The sequence below is a fragment of the Homalodisca vitripennis genome, chromosome 8, assembly GCF_021130785.1.
Source record: "Homalodisca vitripennis isolate AUS2020 chromosome 8, UT_GWSS_2.1, whole genome shotgun sequence".
NCBI lineage: Eukaryota > Metazoa > Arthropoda > Insecta > Hemiptera > Cicadellidae > Homalodisca > Homalodisca vitripennis.
This window is the reverse complement of record NC_060214.1, coordinates 65,358,586-65,375,614: the sequence shown is the minus strand read 5'-3', so window position 1 is coordinate 65,375,614 and position 17,029 is coordinate 65,358,586. Positions and strand designations below refer to the sequence as shown.

Here is a 17,029-nt window from a genome sequence, read left to right as displayed (position 1 = left end):
AGCAAGTAATCAGCTGATTCTATTTCTGTTTATGTACAGTTCTGTTGTTATATCTGATATATATTGCAATCTCATTTTTACGTTGTTGGTTGACCTTAGTATGTTTTTAAGTAAATATTTTATTCTATATTCATATTTTGTAAATACAACAAATTTTGTGCATAATTATGATAGTTTTTGTAAAAATACACAAAAATACTTATAAAATCTTAAATTCAGTCTTTTTATAATATTTATCCTGCAGTAAACACAAAAACACGTAGAAATCAAAACATTTTTCATACTTTATTACAATAAACGATGAGTAAATACAAATCCCATAATCGAAAACAAATTGTAACAGTCTCTTGTTGTTATTTCTACCTAGTTTACTTACTTCTGGAACCAAAAGGGAGATGCACATGCTGAATTAAACAAGTCCTTTTGCCTCATCAGCAACAAGATTAGTTCAGACAAAAAAAAAAAAAAAAAAAAAAAAAAAAAACCTGGGCATAAGAGTGGCAAATAAGCCTGGTCAAAGTAGTTTCACCTATAATGAGTTGGAAGGAGATGCACAAGTCATCTACCACAGAGTGTTGAGCTTTAATATTTCACAAATTTTACTACTATAAATTATTACAGTATACTAATATTACGTACAATTCAACAATGTTTAATTACTTTTGTTAATAAAAAATAATAATAAGTTTGTTGTATTTTAAAAGTTTTGTGGAAACAACAACTAAGAATTTTGTAGTTTAATGATTTTTGTTCTGGGCTATATCAACATAATATCTATATTAAAATTAGGTAAACACATTCAGTTCTTTTTTTCATTAACCAATAAATTATAAACATCATAATATAAAGATAAAAAATTATCACTGTATTATTATTTTCAGTTTAAATTTATGGTCCCAGCATTTCATTTAAATAATCCATTACTTTTATAATTATTTAAATTTGCATTTACAGATTGCATCTTCTTTTTAATTGGCAAATTTAAGTCAGAAAGTAAATTACTGCTAGAGACTTAATGGCTAGCTTGATAACAATTTAATAGATGAACAACACTGGGCAAGTCGTGCCGCAGAATGGCTCACACATGGTGATAGCTTACTTCTGACCTCATTTTCAGCCAAACTACACAGTTTATAAAGAAATGAAGGACACATTTCTTTATTCAGGTCTTTTTCAACAGCTTCCCCACTGATAAAAACCGCTTGACCAAATAAACAAAAATGCTCTCACATAAAGGACTTTTTAATGTTTTGTAGTTTTTTTTTTTTTTTTTTTTTTTTTTTTTTTTTTTTTCTTCCTTGGGGCGGCCTACTGCCATGCACTTAAGCCTCAAGGGCCTTTTGCGCACCCCGAAAACACCATGAGGACTACCAGTCTACAACTTCAGCAGTTTCAACAAACCGCCGAAAAACAACCTATCAAGTCCTCCTGGGAAAACTCGCCACCCCTGTTCAAGCTACCAAAGATGGGCATACCGCTCTCTTGCTATTGCTGGGTAATCAAAGAGCAGGTGCTCAGCAGTCTCCTCCTGCTCATTACCACCTTCCACAGAGCGGATCCTCCTGAAGGATACCAACTCTGTGTAGATGCTTCTTCAGTGACCATGCCCCGTAATTGAGACCAATGACCTTGGAAGACATTGATCTGTTTAATGAGAGAAGGTCCGAGGCCACCTTGGAGGAAGGTGACTGTAATACCATTCTACTCACTCTCAAACCCGGATGCAACCTCCACCTTCTCCCATGCTCCCGCGCGAATCCATTTCGAGACAACCCTAGAGGATTCACACCTTGGAACACCGCAGAATGGTTGAGGGCCCGTCATAATTGTTGCTGAGCCCTGGTTGGCCAGGGCATCAGCTCTTTCGTTCCCAGAAATCCCCTTATGACCAGGAACCCAACAAACGGTTACATTGTTGATTCTGGCAAGGGAGGAAACGGTCTGATAGCAATCCCAAACCAGTTTGGATTTGATTGCGCGCAAGAATCCAGCGCCATCAGCGCTGCCTGACTGTCCGTGAAAATGTTAATCGTCTTGCCCCTATATCTGCAGACGAAGATTCTCACGAGCACATTCCATAATGGCTGCGACCTCCGCTTGAAAGACTGTCGGCATACGGACCCATAGGAACCACCAGCTCCCTACATGGTCTCACTCCCAGAATTCCAGCACCTGTTGCCGCTTTTTGTTTTAGAGCCGTTCTGTGTACCATTCGAGCTCCGCTGGTGGAAGAGGTTGCTTCCCCTCTGACCAATCATCCCTTGAGGGCAAAATAATCCTAAAGGGTTTGTCAAAGGAAAACTTTTGTGGCATCTGATCAGAGATCATATGCAAAACATCCTCCTGTATCAGGAGTGCTAATTCTGCAGTGCCCACCGCTGCAGCCCGACCAGAATCCCGTCTGCTGCAGACAGTAGGCACTCTTCCTGGCCATAGCTCGAATGACAATGTCCAGGGGGGCGAGATTAAGACAACAGTCCAGAGCCGCGCCTGGCGCACTAGGAAAGGCCCCTGTGATAGCGAGGCAGCAGGCCATCCTTTGGATACCCCGCCAAACGTGCTACCACCGTTTTGGCTTCCATTTTTGGCCACCATACGGACAGCTCCGTACATTAGTGCAGGTCTGACCACGGAAAACATAAAGCCAGTACAAGAGCCTCGGCTTCAGTCCCCAGGGCCCACCTATCACACGTCTGCATTGCATTCTAGAGACCACTTACCCCCCTGGCAATGACCCTTTCTAGATGAGGTCCCCAGTTAGAAACCCTATCTAGGATCACCGCCCAGGTACTTGACCTCAGGCTTCAGCTCAACGGGTGAGCCCTTAAATAGAAAAGGACCAATGCCCTCCATCTGTCGCCTCCTGGTAAAGGCAACCACGGCAGCCTTGGTGGGGTTGACGGTGAGGCCAACCTTATCACACCAGTTTCCCACCATGTTCAGAGCAGCATTGGTCAATTCCGTGATTGTTGTGTTGAACTTGCCACTCACAAGAATCACAATATCATCTGCGTACCCTTGTGCAAAGACACCGCTGCTATTCAAAGAGAATTCAGCAGGTCATCCACAACCAGGTTCCACAGAAGAGGAGAGAGAACGCCGCCCTGCGGACAGCCCCTCGTAGCCTTTGCACTAACACTTGCTCCCATGAGGGTTGAAAACAACAACCCTGTCCGTGAGCAAGGCCCCTATCCAGTCACACACCTGACCATCAACGCCACGTCCCGAGACCGGCATTGATAATCGCCTGAGTGGCTGTATTATCAAAGGCACCTTCAATGTCTAAAACGACTCCCTATGGCTACCTCTTTTGCTGCCAGCGTCTTCTCAATCCTGCATACCAATTGATGCAGGGCCGAGTCGCATGACTTTTCCTGGAGTGTAGGCATGCTGGTTAGGATGCAAAGGTCGCTCCAGAAGAGCTCCCTCCCAAACAAACCTGGCAACCATTTTCTCCATGGTTTTGAGAAGGAAGGAGGACAGGCATATTGGCCTGAAAGACTTCGGCCGATCCATGCCCGCCCTCCCCTGCTTCGGTATGAACACCACTCTGGACACTCTCCAGGGTAGTGGGATTGTACCTGAGAGCCACGGAGGCTCTGAACAGTCTGCACAGCTGTGGAAGGAGAATTGTCCAATCCCCGCTGCAAGCAAACCGGTCTCACCCCGTCGCCCCCAGGAGCCTTGTAAGGACTGAATGAGTTAATAGCCCACTCAATCCTACTGAAGGTAACAATACGGTGCGCCAGACTCCACTGCGAATGGTGAGTGGCGCGACCCGCATGTCTCCCCTCACTTTCGGGTGGTTGTTCACCCTCATGAACAATACAGTCCGGGAAGTGTGTTCCCATCATGACTTTCAGAACTCCTTCCGGCTCAGTAATGTAAACACCTTGATCGTCCTTGAGACTAACAAGCGGCGAGATGGGATTCTTTGCAATAGCTTTTGCAGCCTTGCACTGCCCTGCACACTGTCAATATCGGTGCAGAGCTTCTTCTCCAGGCTAACCTCTTAGCCGTTACGAACCTTGCGGTTGTACAGTGCAAGAGCCTCGTGTAGGTGTCCCAAGTACCCCAAGTTTTGGCTCTCCTGAATAGAGCCCTGACCCTCTTCCTCAAAGAGGCCAATTCAGAGCTCCACCAGGCTACCTTAGATCTGTTTTTGTTTATAATCGGGCAGCTGAGATCGAAGGAGCCGACAAATCGCAGAAGTTAGACCGTCAGCAGATTCGTCAAGCTGCGCCGCGCTGTGAATCCGTTTCCCATTAGTGGAAATCAGAATCCAGCCGTGCCCTGAGGTTTTCCTTGTAGGATACCCAGTTTGTGTTCCTCGGATTCCTATACTGAACTTTTTCCAGCAATCTGTTCACCGATCTTAAAACAGATGTGAGCATGATCAGAGAGGGAAGGCTCGTCAGACACATGCCAGCCATGCATCCGACCAGCCATACCCTCCGACATCATGGTCACATCTAGCACCTCCCTTCTTGTCCTCCGTGCGAAACGTGGGCACATTTCCCACATTTGCGATCATTAGACTACGGGACATTATGTATTCTAGAAGTAACTTACCTCTGTTATTAGTGTTTGGTGCTGCCCCACGCCTCGTTGTGCGAGTTGGCGTCGCATCCCACCACCAGTTTCCGCTCCACTCCTCCCAACATGGTCCACCAAGGCAGCCAGTTCCCTGGAGGGCGTGGACTCCGCATCATCATACGGTAGATATGATGATGCAACTAGCAGGGCTCGTCCAGTACCAGCCACCATTCAACCTGACTGTGGCGAGATCCCTGCAACAAAATTCCAGAACAGGAATGCTGTCCACCTTGTTGCTTACAACAATACATGTCCTGGCATTTTTCAACCTGGGCACTAAATATTTTCACCCCTGTCATTGAAAGCCCTGATATTTTTCCCTTGCTGATCCAAGGTTCCTGTATCAGAGCCACGTGAAAATCTTCCGACAGGAAGCGTCTGCAGAATACAGCCGAGGCAGCCTATATTGTGCTGCAGGTTGATCTGAAGAACCTTGATCCCCATGATCAACCGCCCCACCCCGCGCCCTCAGCTGGACCTGCTCCACACCAATGAACACCCTCCAGCCCTCCCCTTAAGAGTGGTTGAAGACTGTTCATCTATTAAAAATTACAAGAGTTCTGGAATCTCCCGTGTGGACATCTCCAACAACCCTCCAGTCCGACACAGAGATCCCAGCATTCTGTTTATTAATGGCCTTGAGAATGGTCGCAGAGTCCTTCCCGGCCATGGGACCATCGACCCTTAGGAAGACCTTGGTAGATCTTATGAGGTCTTTGTAGTCCCCACAGATCACCCTATTCCCCAGGGCCCAACCGATCCCCAGCCCCGGAGCCAGACCCCGCAGCCAATCCCTGGTCTCGTCATTGCCACAAAGCATGACGAGAGCCCCCCTTTCGGGGAAAACACCTTTTTGAACTGCAGGCACACACCCTCTGCTGAGAGTACCTCGTCGAGAATGCGCCCCCGAAGTTCCATAGCCTCCTCCTCTGAGAGGCGCCTCTCAGGAAAGTTAGCAGGGACCAAGACTAGCTTATGTCCCGTCAGAACTTCCCTGAATGTTTCTTCCCCAACCCCTCCTCCGTTTGAGGGATTGGTACTCGTCGCATGCGCTGCTTGCTCAGGAGGTGCGGTTCGGGCGCCTCTTCGGCAGGGGTTTTTCCGCCGAAGAACCGCCCGAGCGCCCTCTCTTCCCAATAGGAGTAGAGGACCGCACCTGCAGTTGCCTCGGTGCTGCCATCCCTCTCTGTCTTTTTATCTTCCTTCTTTCATTGGCCGACCTCTTGCCCGTTTGCCTCCTCCATTGACTGTCCGGAAGTCCAGGTGCCGTCGGCCTTTTTTCTGCTCCTCCATCGCCCAACGCTTGCGCAGTTTAAAGGGGAGCTTAAGGTTTGTAGTCCATTACACATGCTCCAGTGTCTGTGTCCATGGACTCAACCCCTTCCCGCTAGCATCATCGAGTACTACATCGTCGTCGATGGGTGGGTAGCGCTAGAAGAACAGGCAGATACATCCAAGGCCTGGGTGCCGGGATGCAACTGCCCGTTGCAGTTCTTCCAGATCTAAATCTGTTGGCGTTTTTTGTTTATTTTTAAAAGACTCCATAAAAGGTCCCACGAGTACCGAGGAAATAACACAGTCCACCCAGCCAGAGCCCCGCATGACCAGGTAAGGCTATTTACGCTTGGGGGGGCGCCCAACCCCCAAGGGCTCCGTTTACGACGCACAACCCCTGCGCCATGCATCCCTTAGGCACGGGTTCGCTTCACACCGTGGGATTGGGGGTGCCCTCAGTCAAAAAACAAGTTTTTGTGTGTGTGTGGTGCGATTCCAGGCGGACCCGGACTGGCACCACTACTGCGCGGCGCCGAGGGCCGTCACCGCGCAGAGTGCACAACTCGAGACACTACCCTAGATCCTGGGGTTTTGTTGACAGCAGGGCCACCTCAAGCAGGACGCTGAATAGCGTTTATCCGGGCCCAACCATTGGTTAGATGGTTGGATTCGGATCCCCCTTCGGTCTTGAGCGACACCTTGGCGGGTGCCGCCCCTGGAGAGGTACTTTCCCAGTTCATTTGGGATTGACCCGAAACTAAGGTCAGCCCGTCTCCTAGACCCCTGTTTTATGTAGTTAGGAAAAGTTTTGTTTCTCATGTTTTAAATTTATTCTTATAGGTATAAAAAGTAAACTAGACTTTCTGAAATGCTTATCGTCATGCCAATAACTTCTGCTCACAAGTACAAATTGTCATAATTACTATGGCTTTTACTATTCTTTACAACATTATTATTGAACCATGGTGTATTAAAATTGAGTACCAGTTTCTGACTGGTTCAATGTTATCACCTATAAAGTGGTGTGGTTTGGCTTCAACTTCTGTAATGCCCTTTATATGAGAATGCTCATTCTATTTCTTTCTTTGGTTGTTGAATTAACCTTTTTATCAACAGGCACTTTGGGGATTGTTAAACTTTCAAGAAATAGAATGGGAAATTTCAATATCTAATTTAAAAAGTTGTGACTTATTAAGTTAATTATTAAAAAAAACTTGTTGTTTTTAGCAAAAATGAAAAATACTTGCTTGGATGACTAGATATAATTAGGGTTGTTCAAATGTCCTATCTCTTTTTGGATACAGAATAATCAGCCATAATATAATACAGTTACAAAATGTAACATGTAGTAGAATTTTACCTAACAAAACTATTTGCAAAAAATTCCTCCTATCAAAAGATAATAAGAGAGGATATAAAAATAATCAAGAAAGAAAATTGGCACTAAATAAAATAGTGTTAGATTATAGAAAAGTTGTCAGCCTATGATAAATAAGCCATAATAATCACAGTTTTATCATATTTTGTAGATGATTAAAGTTAGCCTGTGATAAAAAAGCCATAATAATCATAGTTTGATCATATGTTGTAGATTAATTAAGTTATAGCCATCTCCACCGCCTTCAATTAAGCTGTATAACCAGATATGTGTTATTGGCAGTTTTAGTTTAACATCTGTTGATTGAAGGTGGCTCTCCACAGTGAGGCCGAAATTTAGCCCGGTCAATTTAGACATTGACCCTTGCATAAATTCCCAGAAAGCTGAAAATTTGCATAGATGTTAGGGACACCATTGTTATGAAATTGCGAAAAGTCCCCATCGATCCCATGTCTGCAAAATTTTTTATTCAAGGTCAAATTTCACAAAAATAGGTTTTTTGAATTTTTCAGCGAAACGGTTAGTTTTATAAAAAATGTTTCAAACAAAAACGTAGATCATGCAATTATCTACAAAAATGCTCCTTATACTTTTTTTCATACCACTAACCATTTTTGAGAAAAACCAATTACCGGTACAAAATTTTCTTACGCTGTATTGTCTATAATATGGACATGTTTCCACGCCACCTATGAGGTAGTGTACCTAGCGCGATTTTTTTTAATGTGGTTTCCCCGGTAGGCCTATTCCACAGTCTATTCCAGTAAAATTTAATGAATGTTTGGTTATTCTTCTTCTTTTCAGTCGTTGCACTCTTGTTAGTGTGGTCGTTGTCGATCAGGTACAGCTCGAGTGACAAGTCCCGTTATACTTGATTGTAAACATATTTTATTCATCATCATCGTCACTAATTATTTCCTCTTCTTCCCCTCCATCTTTTTCTCTCTCTCTATTTTCTTCTTCCTCCTCATCTTCTTGAATAGATGTAAATTGTCCTAACAGCGATACATCAGTTGTTTCGTTGCTCATGTAAAAACCTTCTTCTGTTGGAGATTCTACATTTGAACACGATTGGCCTTGACAAGTGGTGCACGCTAGTGAACAAAATAATTCTACTTTTTTGCAGCTGCATCTTAAGTTACACCCCTTTTTGCAGTTGCAGAAACAGAATTAAGGAGGTTTTCTGGTGCAGGTGGAAGAAGCGTGTGGGTTGGTTCCAATGCATTATTGACATGCTTCCAACCCCATTGTTCTGGGTCTAGTTGATTACCAAGCCACACCTGAACCTAGTAATATACACGATAAAACTTTTGGTGAGCGGCAGCTGCGGTTGGAGGAAGGCAAGCTAATTGCACACGTTTTTTATTACGTGTTTGTTTTGCAAAAGATAAGTAACGAAATTTGTCTATCGAAGTAATATTTTGGAACTCCATATATAGACAGAAGAAAGCGAATTTCTGTGAAGAGTTGATATCTTGGAAAGCTTGTGCACAAGTAATAAAATTTTCTTTTCAAACAATTAAAAAATTGTTGTTTTACCCCTTTGAAACATTGCTGATGTTTTATCATAGCCAGTCATAGCATGTTAAAACTGTATATGATTGAACCGATTGATTATATTCCCGAATAATTGCTGCCACAGTTGATAGGACCTTCACCTTCAATTGCTCTTCTTTGCCTTTAGGTTTTTTCACTCTAAGCTTGATTGATAATATCATGATAATTAACAAGAAAACATGCAATGTTAATTGTCCTAGTTTCTGAGTAATAATGACTCTATTACTATAATTTAACTTCAATCGTAATTTAATTTTTCTGTTATCAACACTTACGTTTTTACAAATATTTTCTAATTCTTCTAACGTAAACTGCCAGTCATCACTACTTTCAATATTTGAAAATTTTCCTCCATGGCGAGATACAATGCTTCATCTTGAGGACGGCCGACTTAGCCTCCGGTGGTCAGCTTTAAAAATCATACTAAGCAATCATTATGGTACTTAGCTTCAGCAGTAACTAAATCGTGTTCAAACCCGATGTGAGCAACAATAGTTTTTGCGGTGTCACGAGACTGAGCTGCTTTCATAAATGAGTCTTTAAATGAAAGAGTTCTAACGTTACAAAATTTTCGACGAGATTTCTGTGCTTGTTTCTTTTTGTATTCTTTACTCAATTCGTCGCCGCAAAATAAACAACAATTTTTAAAAGAAAAATATGACTCACTTACATGTGCTCTAGTACGAGGAGGAGTTTTTGAGAGGTGCTAGCTGATTCCTCTTCATGTTGCCGTTTTGCTGCTGCAAATGTACTCTTTCTATTGTATTGTTTGTGACACTGCACATGATTTGTCGCTGAATCTACATTCTTCAAGTAATCAGTAAATTGATTCCCCCCTTGAATACTCGTGTTAAGTAACGTCTTCATACCGTGATCAACAATAACACATTTATCATGGAAAATACAGCGTAAGAAAATTTTGTAATTGTTTTTTCTCAAAAATGGTTAGTGTTATAAAAAAAATCATAAGGAGCATTTTTGTAGATAATTGCATGATCTACAATTTATGTTTGAAATATTTTTTCATAAAACTAACCGTTTAGCAGAAAAATTAAAAAAACCTATTTTTGTGAAATTTGACCTTGAATAAAAAATTTTGCAGACATGGGATCGATGGGGACTTTTCACAATTTCATAACAATGGTGTCCCTAACATCTATGCAAATTTTCAGCTTTCTGGGAATTAATGCAAAGTTACCCCTATTTTTTGGCTAAATTGACCGGACTAATTATAATTGTTCTAGAATTAAATGGTGTTGCTAATTTTTCAATGCAGTGTAGAACGGTAACCTTAGATGTTGATTCCAGATGTGTTTAAATTATTTTCTCATGAAGTTAGAATGTCCTGTATTCTTTTACGTAGTTTCATGGCAGTTGTGCTCATATAACTAATTTGTAAAAGTTTTGTAGATATTAGATAAATTGGACGTCAGTAGTATATGAGAAACTTTGGACGTCTGTTATATTGGACATTGGCAGCGAAGGGGTTGAATAAATGTACAAGGTGCACACGAGAGATCGTACAGATGCTCTCTCATTTACCCGAGGCGTGTCTGGTGATAATAAAGCTCAAGCACAAACAAGACTTTATTGCATCAGTCTTGAGACCCACTTCTGTGATGAAATTAGGCTTTCTCTCACCCCCTTTCTGTACTGTCGCTTTCACCCGCTAAGTTGTTTTGTTGTTAATTTGCTCCTTCTATCTACCAACATCATCTTCTTACTCCAATCTTCTACTTAAAAATCTGTTGAAAAAAGACTTTAATTTTAATTTTATTCGTTTAGGTTAACAAAAAATTTGTACACATACATTTTTTTTTAATTTTCGATCCTTTTATATATCTTGATTTCTTTACATAATCTTTATTGGAGAAAGTTTATTCCTGAATGGATTTGATGTAAGCACTTATCATTCCATCTACTGGATTGGATCTTATGATTGAAAAGACAAAAAGTAAATTGTTGGAATGTTTTACTGCAGTGGGTCTCGTCACTTATTTGACTCATCCGATTAAATTTTCTCTCTGGTTTTGCTCAGCGTTTAATTAAATGTGTATAATGCTAGTTCAAACAAATAATCAATTGTTAACTATTTCTGTAACTTATTACTACTTGAATGTGCTTTTAATTAGTAGCGTATTTTATTTACACAAACTATATTGTCATTCAAAAGATTTGAATACTTTTGTTAAATAATATAAAACTTATGCTAAGATTTTATTTAGTTTATTTTGATACAAAGTAAAAAGCTTTGATAAGTATTTCTTGTGCTTCTTAGTATAAATCTTTTGATTTGTATATAATTTTTGTTAAATTGAAGTGTGTTTGTTCAAATTGGTATTTATTAATTTAAAATTAAGTTTTTTTACTGTTGCATAGTTTAAGCAGTTAGCACAAAATAAGTTGAAATATATATGGAACTATGCTAATCTGTAAGATTATCTTTTTTAGTACTAGATTAAATGTGAAAAAGGCTTATATTCTGCTTGGGTTAAACATAGAATTACTTATATCGTAGTCCCATATTGGTATTATAACAAGTAATATTCCTATTTAATAGGAAGACCTTGTTTTTCCTTAATTCTTTTAAGTCACTTTCTGGTTCTCGTGTCATTCGTAACATTTTTTGTAAATGGTGAAAATTAACTTAAGAATCATTACTTTTCAGGGCACTCCCACTGTTAGACCGGCTCATCCCTTTGATCCGAAGTCGGATGCGGAGATTCTCCGCAAGGCTATGAAAGGGTTCGGGACAGATGAGAAAGCTATCATCCAGGTGTTGACAAACCGAACCAATGCTCAGCGACAGGAGATTGCACACCAGTTCAAGACTATGTACGGCAAAGTAGGTTGACACAACATGATCCACCTTATTTACAATTCAATCCACAGCATTTTCACTGTTTTTTTATTCCAGTTTGTTTCATTGTCGGGGTTGTATCCCCTCTACGAAGCATTCAATTGATCTCTATTACCAGTTGATTGGAATGAGTGGAGCATGTGGATGCAATGTACAATGTTGTTCTTTGCTATGATGATCATCACTCCACTAATTAATTGTGAAATATAATTAACTATTAGATTTTTATAATGTTACAAAATTAGTTGTGTTGGATTTTTAAGTATCGTGATTTTATTAAAGTTTGGTTTAAGTGAATGAATAAAAATGAATTTAAGCATCGGTGCACTATTATTAGTTATTTGGTACTTTGCCAGTCTATTATATTTTTGTTTTGTAATTTTTTTATCGGTGTACAATAATATCTTTTTTTAGTTTTGTAAACATTTACTTTGTATTTTAATATTTTTTATTTAAAAAAATGTATAAGCCATCTTTATGCTAATTGATATTCCACAGAGGGTACAGTATTATAATTCAGCAATAGGCGCAATTCATTTTCATGTAAAGGATTATGGACAATTCTGGAGGTTTTTAATTTATATATATTTTGCATTCTGGATTGACGCTTGGCTATAAATAATAGTCATCATTACCAGTTGAAAAAATTGCATTTGTATTTGCATTTTAAGTTACACCTTATTGTGAGTAATTTGTTTGATGAAACCGTGGACACAAAACATGATTTATGAAATATGCAATTATGATCACAGTGGAGTTGATTAATAAAATTTGTTCAATACAGAATTGATATTTTAATCATTCTTCAGGGTTTATCACAGCTGTCAGTAAGTTGTATGCTGTTTATCTTTTTTGTAAAGTTCTTTTAAAGTATTTAAGAACGTTCAGAAGTTATGCACCAGTTAAGATAAGAATTTCGTAGTTATGAATGTTAGTACTTTGTTTTTCTTATGGTAGACATTGGTGTTTTTCAGAGTGGGCAGGCTCATTTGCAAGGAAGCTCATCAGTATCAGATTCTGTGTGTAACTGCTAAGTTTTTCAAATGTAGATAATTATTTTTGTAGATTTGTTCTCTGTAATATTTAAATTTGTATTTATGTAATAGAAAGTGCAATTTTATACCTGGAGCAAAATTAACAATTTTAGTATTCGAGAAGTTACACGGTAAAAAAATATATTACTTGTGGAAAATGATTATTTTGGTTTGATTAAAATATTTGCAAAATAGATTGAAAGAATAATATTTAATGACAGATTGTAAAAGTAATCTTGTAAGAGACTTTATGGAATAACAAATAGTGGTTTAAATAATTATTAGAAAAAGTACATACAACTGAAATAATTTTAGAACTCTATCAAACTGTCATGACTTGTGTGCCCACCCTGTTATCAGTGAACCCTCATACATTTAGTATGCAGTAGTTAAGTCTCATTTGTGTTAATGTTGTGGCCATCATGGAAGCGACAATTTTCATGGCCGTTATGGCTTGTTACTCATTTATGACCTTTGTTAATAAAAAAGCACTCGTATTTGAATAAAAAACAGCCAAAACATGTACTGGCTAATGTTTAAAGAATAGCATTGAGAACAAAATCTAAGAATTTCTTCATAATTAAAAAAAATTATATTACTAACAATTATTTCTCTCAGTGTAATTACTTTTGTACTAATGTGCAATAGTGGTGTGGATTTGCAAAATGTAATTGCTAAGAAAGCATTTTAAAAAGTTGATCAAGTTCATGACTTTTAATAAGAAAGTGTTAAAGCTGTTTTATTTACTATGAAATTGTATTTATTATACAAAATAATTTTTGCAAAAACCTGTAGATTGTTTTAGTGTATAAAACTTTCTATATTGGGAATAATTTGTTTCACTTGAAAAACCTAAGTTTTTTTTAAATAATTTGGAGTTTTATATTAACTATTAGAGCATCCCTGACAAAGAATGATAATATATAAAAAAATAAAAATCCAAGATCTATTTGTGTTTACAGTACAAGTGTTTCTAACCTATACATAAGAGTAAATCATAACATGTTCTATAAAATAAAAATATGTTTATTATAATTAATTGAAATTAACTAAAATAATAACATAGCTCACTACCATAAATATCTAGGTTTACTAATTATTCAATTTCATAATTAGTTTGTCATAAAATCAACGAGTTTTGAATAAATGGCTATCAATGGAGTAATATAGAAATGCAAAATAAAGCATTGATAATAATGTAAAACACATATTAAACAAATATTATCTTTACATTTGAAACAAAATAACTCCACTATGTATTTAAATCAATTTCGACCACCTACATATGATATTTATTATTTTTTAAATATGTTTCTGTTGCCATTATAACTATACAACATATACCATTGAAATATACAACTCTCTCTGATTTCAGTGGTATATGAATCGTGACAACTGCATTATTACAAGTTTGCAGACTGGTGAATCTTACATTGACTGAAATCAATTGCTGTGCAATTATGAGAAACACTCAGATATCAGGCGGTGGTCACTTCAGAGGTGGAATCAATTATGACTGCTTTATGTAGTCATTGTTTTAATGTTTCATCTTCTTTTCAGTTCTTTAAGTATATATGTGGAAATTGCAGATGTAATAATTAAGTTTGTTTAACCATTGCCAGGATCTTATCTCGAATCTGAAGAGCGAGCTGAGTGGAAATTTCGAGGACTTGATCTTGGCACTGATGACACCAATTCCTGAGTACCAGGCCAAGGAGCTGCATCATGCCCTCAGCGGTATCGGCACCAACGAGAACACTCTGGTGGAGTTGATGTGTGCTGCCACCAACCATGAGATACATGCCATGCGCGGAGCTTACGAGAGATGTAAGTATCTTACAACTGCTCTTGCGCGTGGGTGAGTCCCATTGCAGTATCATTGGCAATTTTGGAATAAACCAATACAACAGAATATCAAAGGACCCAACAGAACTCAATGAAAGAGTTATCACATGTATGTACAGATAGACAGACTGCCCTTTTATCCTTTGACTCCAAAATCAATAGTTCTTCTTTGGACCAAGAGAAACTATTTACCAAGTTGCAGGTGTCTAGGACCTTTCTGTCAAAAGTTATCACACAGATGGACAGACTGCTCTTTGATCTTTTGACCCTAAAATCAGAACAGTTCTTTCTTGGACCAAAAAGATTTTATCAAGTAGAACTTTTCTATCAAACGTTATCGCACTGATGGACATACAGACAGACTCTTCAAACTTTTGACCCAAAATCAGTAGGATTCCTCCTTAGACCAAGAGAAACCCATGTACAAGTTTCAAGTCTTAGAACCTTTCTCTCAGGAGTTAACACACAGATGGACAGACAACACAACAATACAATCGTAAGAAAGTCCTGTTATGTCCTTATTAACATAAAAAAATCTCATATTTTCCATACTTCAAATCAAATTTAGTCCTGTCTATGCTAAGTGTGTTACTTAAGGAATCTATATATGAAGTCCAGTGGAATCGTAAATTAAGTGTGTGAACCTAATAATATTACTATAAAAGCTATTTCCTTAAATTTGGGATGTTTACAGGAGTTTGTACATATGGGCATTATAACAACCACAGCAAAAACGGGTATGAATTAGTATAAATAAATAAACTGGTTAGCAAATGTTCGTTTGATATAGGATTTGTTAAATTTTACTATAAAATTTCTCTTTTAATATACATTGTATTGTATTTTGGGACTCCGATGTGAATCTTCATGGGGATGGGATGTAGTTCTATTCTTCTATTCTTTTCTATACCTCTAAAATTTAAAATGTAAATCAAACACCTTTTGTAAATCAATCCAAAATATACATATTATTAAAAAGAAATACCAATTTTACCCATGCTATGAAAGCATTTATTTAGAAGCAACAAATTATCAACAAGAATTTGATGTACAATAATTGAGTCTTTGATATTCATAAAAGTGCAACTAGAGTAATATGGTCTATCAATCAAGATAGTAATCAGTTACTTCCGTTTTGTGTACTCATCTCCCTCTCAGCCTTTCAACAATCTATAATCTTCTCCCACTTAATGTAATATTAGTTTAAAAATATGCATATATGAATAAATCTGTATTTTACTTGATTACTGTCCTGTCTTGCACTCTAAATTGCCTTCTTTACTGATTGGAGATAGTAACGTGACTCTAGGAGGCTTTCAGCTCTGATTATAGTTTGAGGTTGCAGTGTATTGAAATTGGTCTTCTTGTGTCAGTTGAAGTCTATTAGAACTGTCCAAATTTCTGGAAGGTGGTGACTGAAAACTAGATTTGAACAGCCCACCAGTACAAGACTGGAATTCCTGTGTTGTGTTTTTTGTTGATGGGGAAAATGCTAATGCATCGTCAGCGGAATTCACTGGTTAGTGAGATTTATACCCACTAAAATCCCACCAGGGTTTGAGACTGCTTTCCGCATTACTTCAAGAGGATGCCTACTTAAGCAAACAAAGAGTACCCACAGTGTTAGCACATCGGTTGGGCAATATTGGGGGTGTATAACCTTTCTTCTAATTTCTTGGTTTTCAGCTCCCCCTTTACATAAGCAGAACAGTGTTCCAAGTCTGTCTGTCAAGAGTCCATTTTCTGAACAATGTTATCCAGTGAGAATTGACCTATGGCAATCTCAAATGTCCTTCTTTCGTTTTCCCACCGTCTGCAGAAGAAGAACATGTGGTTGGCGCCGCTCCGCATCCCCATAGGGACATTCCGAGCTTTCTAACTTACCCATTTTAAACAAGTACGCTTGGCAGTTGCCATGACCGGTGAAGAACTCTGTCAGGTAGACATTTACCTCCCCATGTTGCTCCACCCATCCTCTCAGGTCTGTAATCTGCCTGGCCGTCCAACGTCTGCTCTCCAGCAACCATCGTGTCTGCCAGTTCCTCATGCTGTGTTCTTGAGCCTTGGTGTGAGTTACCACACCGTTCCCTTTGTATACCCACTTCCTTTCAAAAGTGGAATTCCTGTGGTGTAGAAACCACAGGAAACCAAGTTGTTGTGGTTTACCAGTAGTTGATCGCCTATTTATTAATGGTTAATGAATGCAATCCATTCTTTGATCATTATTAAGGAAAGAAACGAAGCCTCCACACTGAATAAACTTATTTCCAAAACAAATTACATGTGTAGGCAGTATGTGTTAACATCACAACATTCATATACACTCCCTTTTCCTAAGAAATCTTTTAAAAACATTTAGATGATAGTTTGAATTTTAAAACTTTTTAAGGTTTCTAAATATAGAGACTGTTTACTATCCCAGATGCAGAACCCCTCTGGTCATGAATGCGTTAGTTGCCCTTTCTACAAAATCAAAGCTGAATT

General features: G+C 38.7%; 1 protein-coding gene across 3 annotated transcripts in view; it reads left to right on the top strand.

The window, feature by feature from the left end:
- LOC124367651 (annexin B9-like) overlaps positions 1-17,029 on the top strand; it is a 64,736-nt gene that overhangs the window by 20,878 nt on the left and 26,829 nt on the right. For all 3 annotated transcript variants that reach the window (XM_046824646.1, XM_046824645.1, XM_046824647.1), the window contains 2 exons: positions 11,475-11,651; positions 14,323-14,527. In XM_046824646.1, the coding sequence (XP_046680602.1) occupies positions 11,475-11,651; positions 14,323-14,527 (382 nt within the window). The remainder of the gene's footprint in view (positions 1-11,474; positions 11,652-14,322; positions 14,528-17,029) is intronic.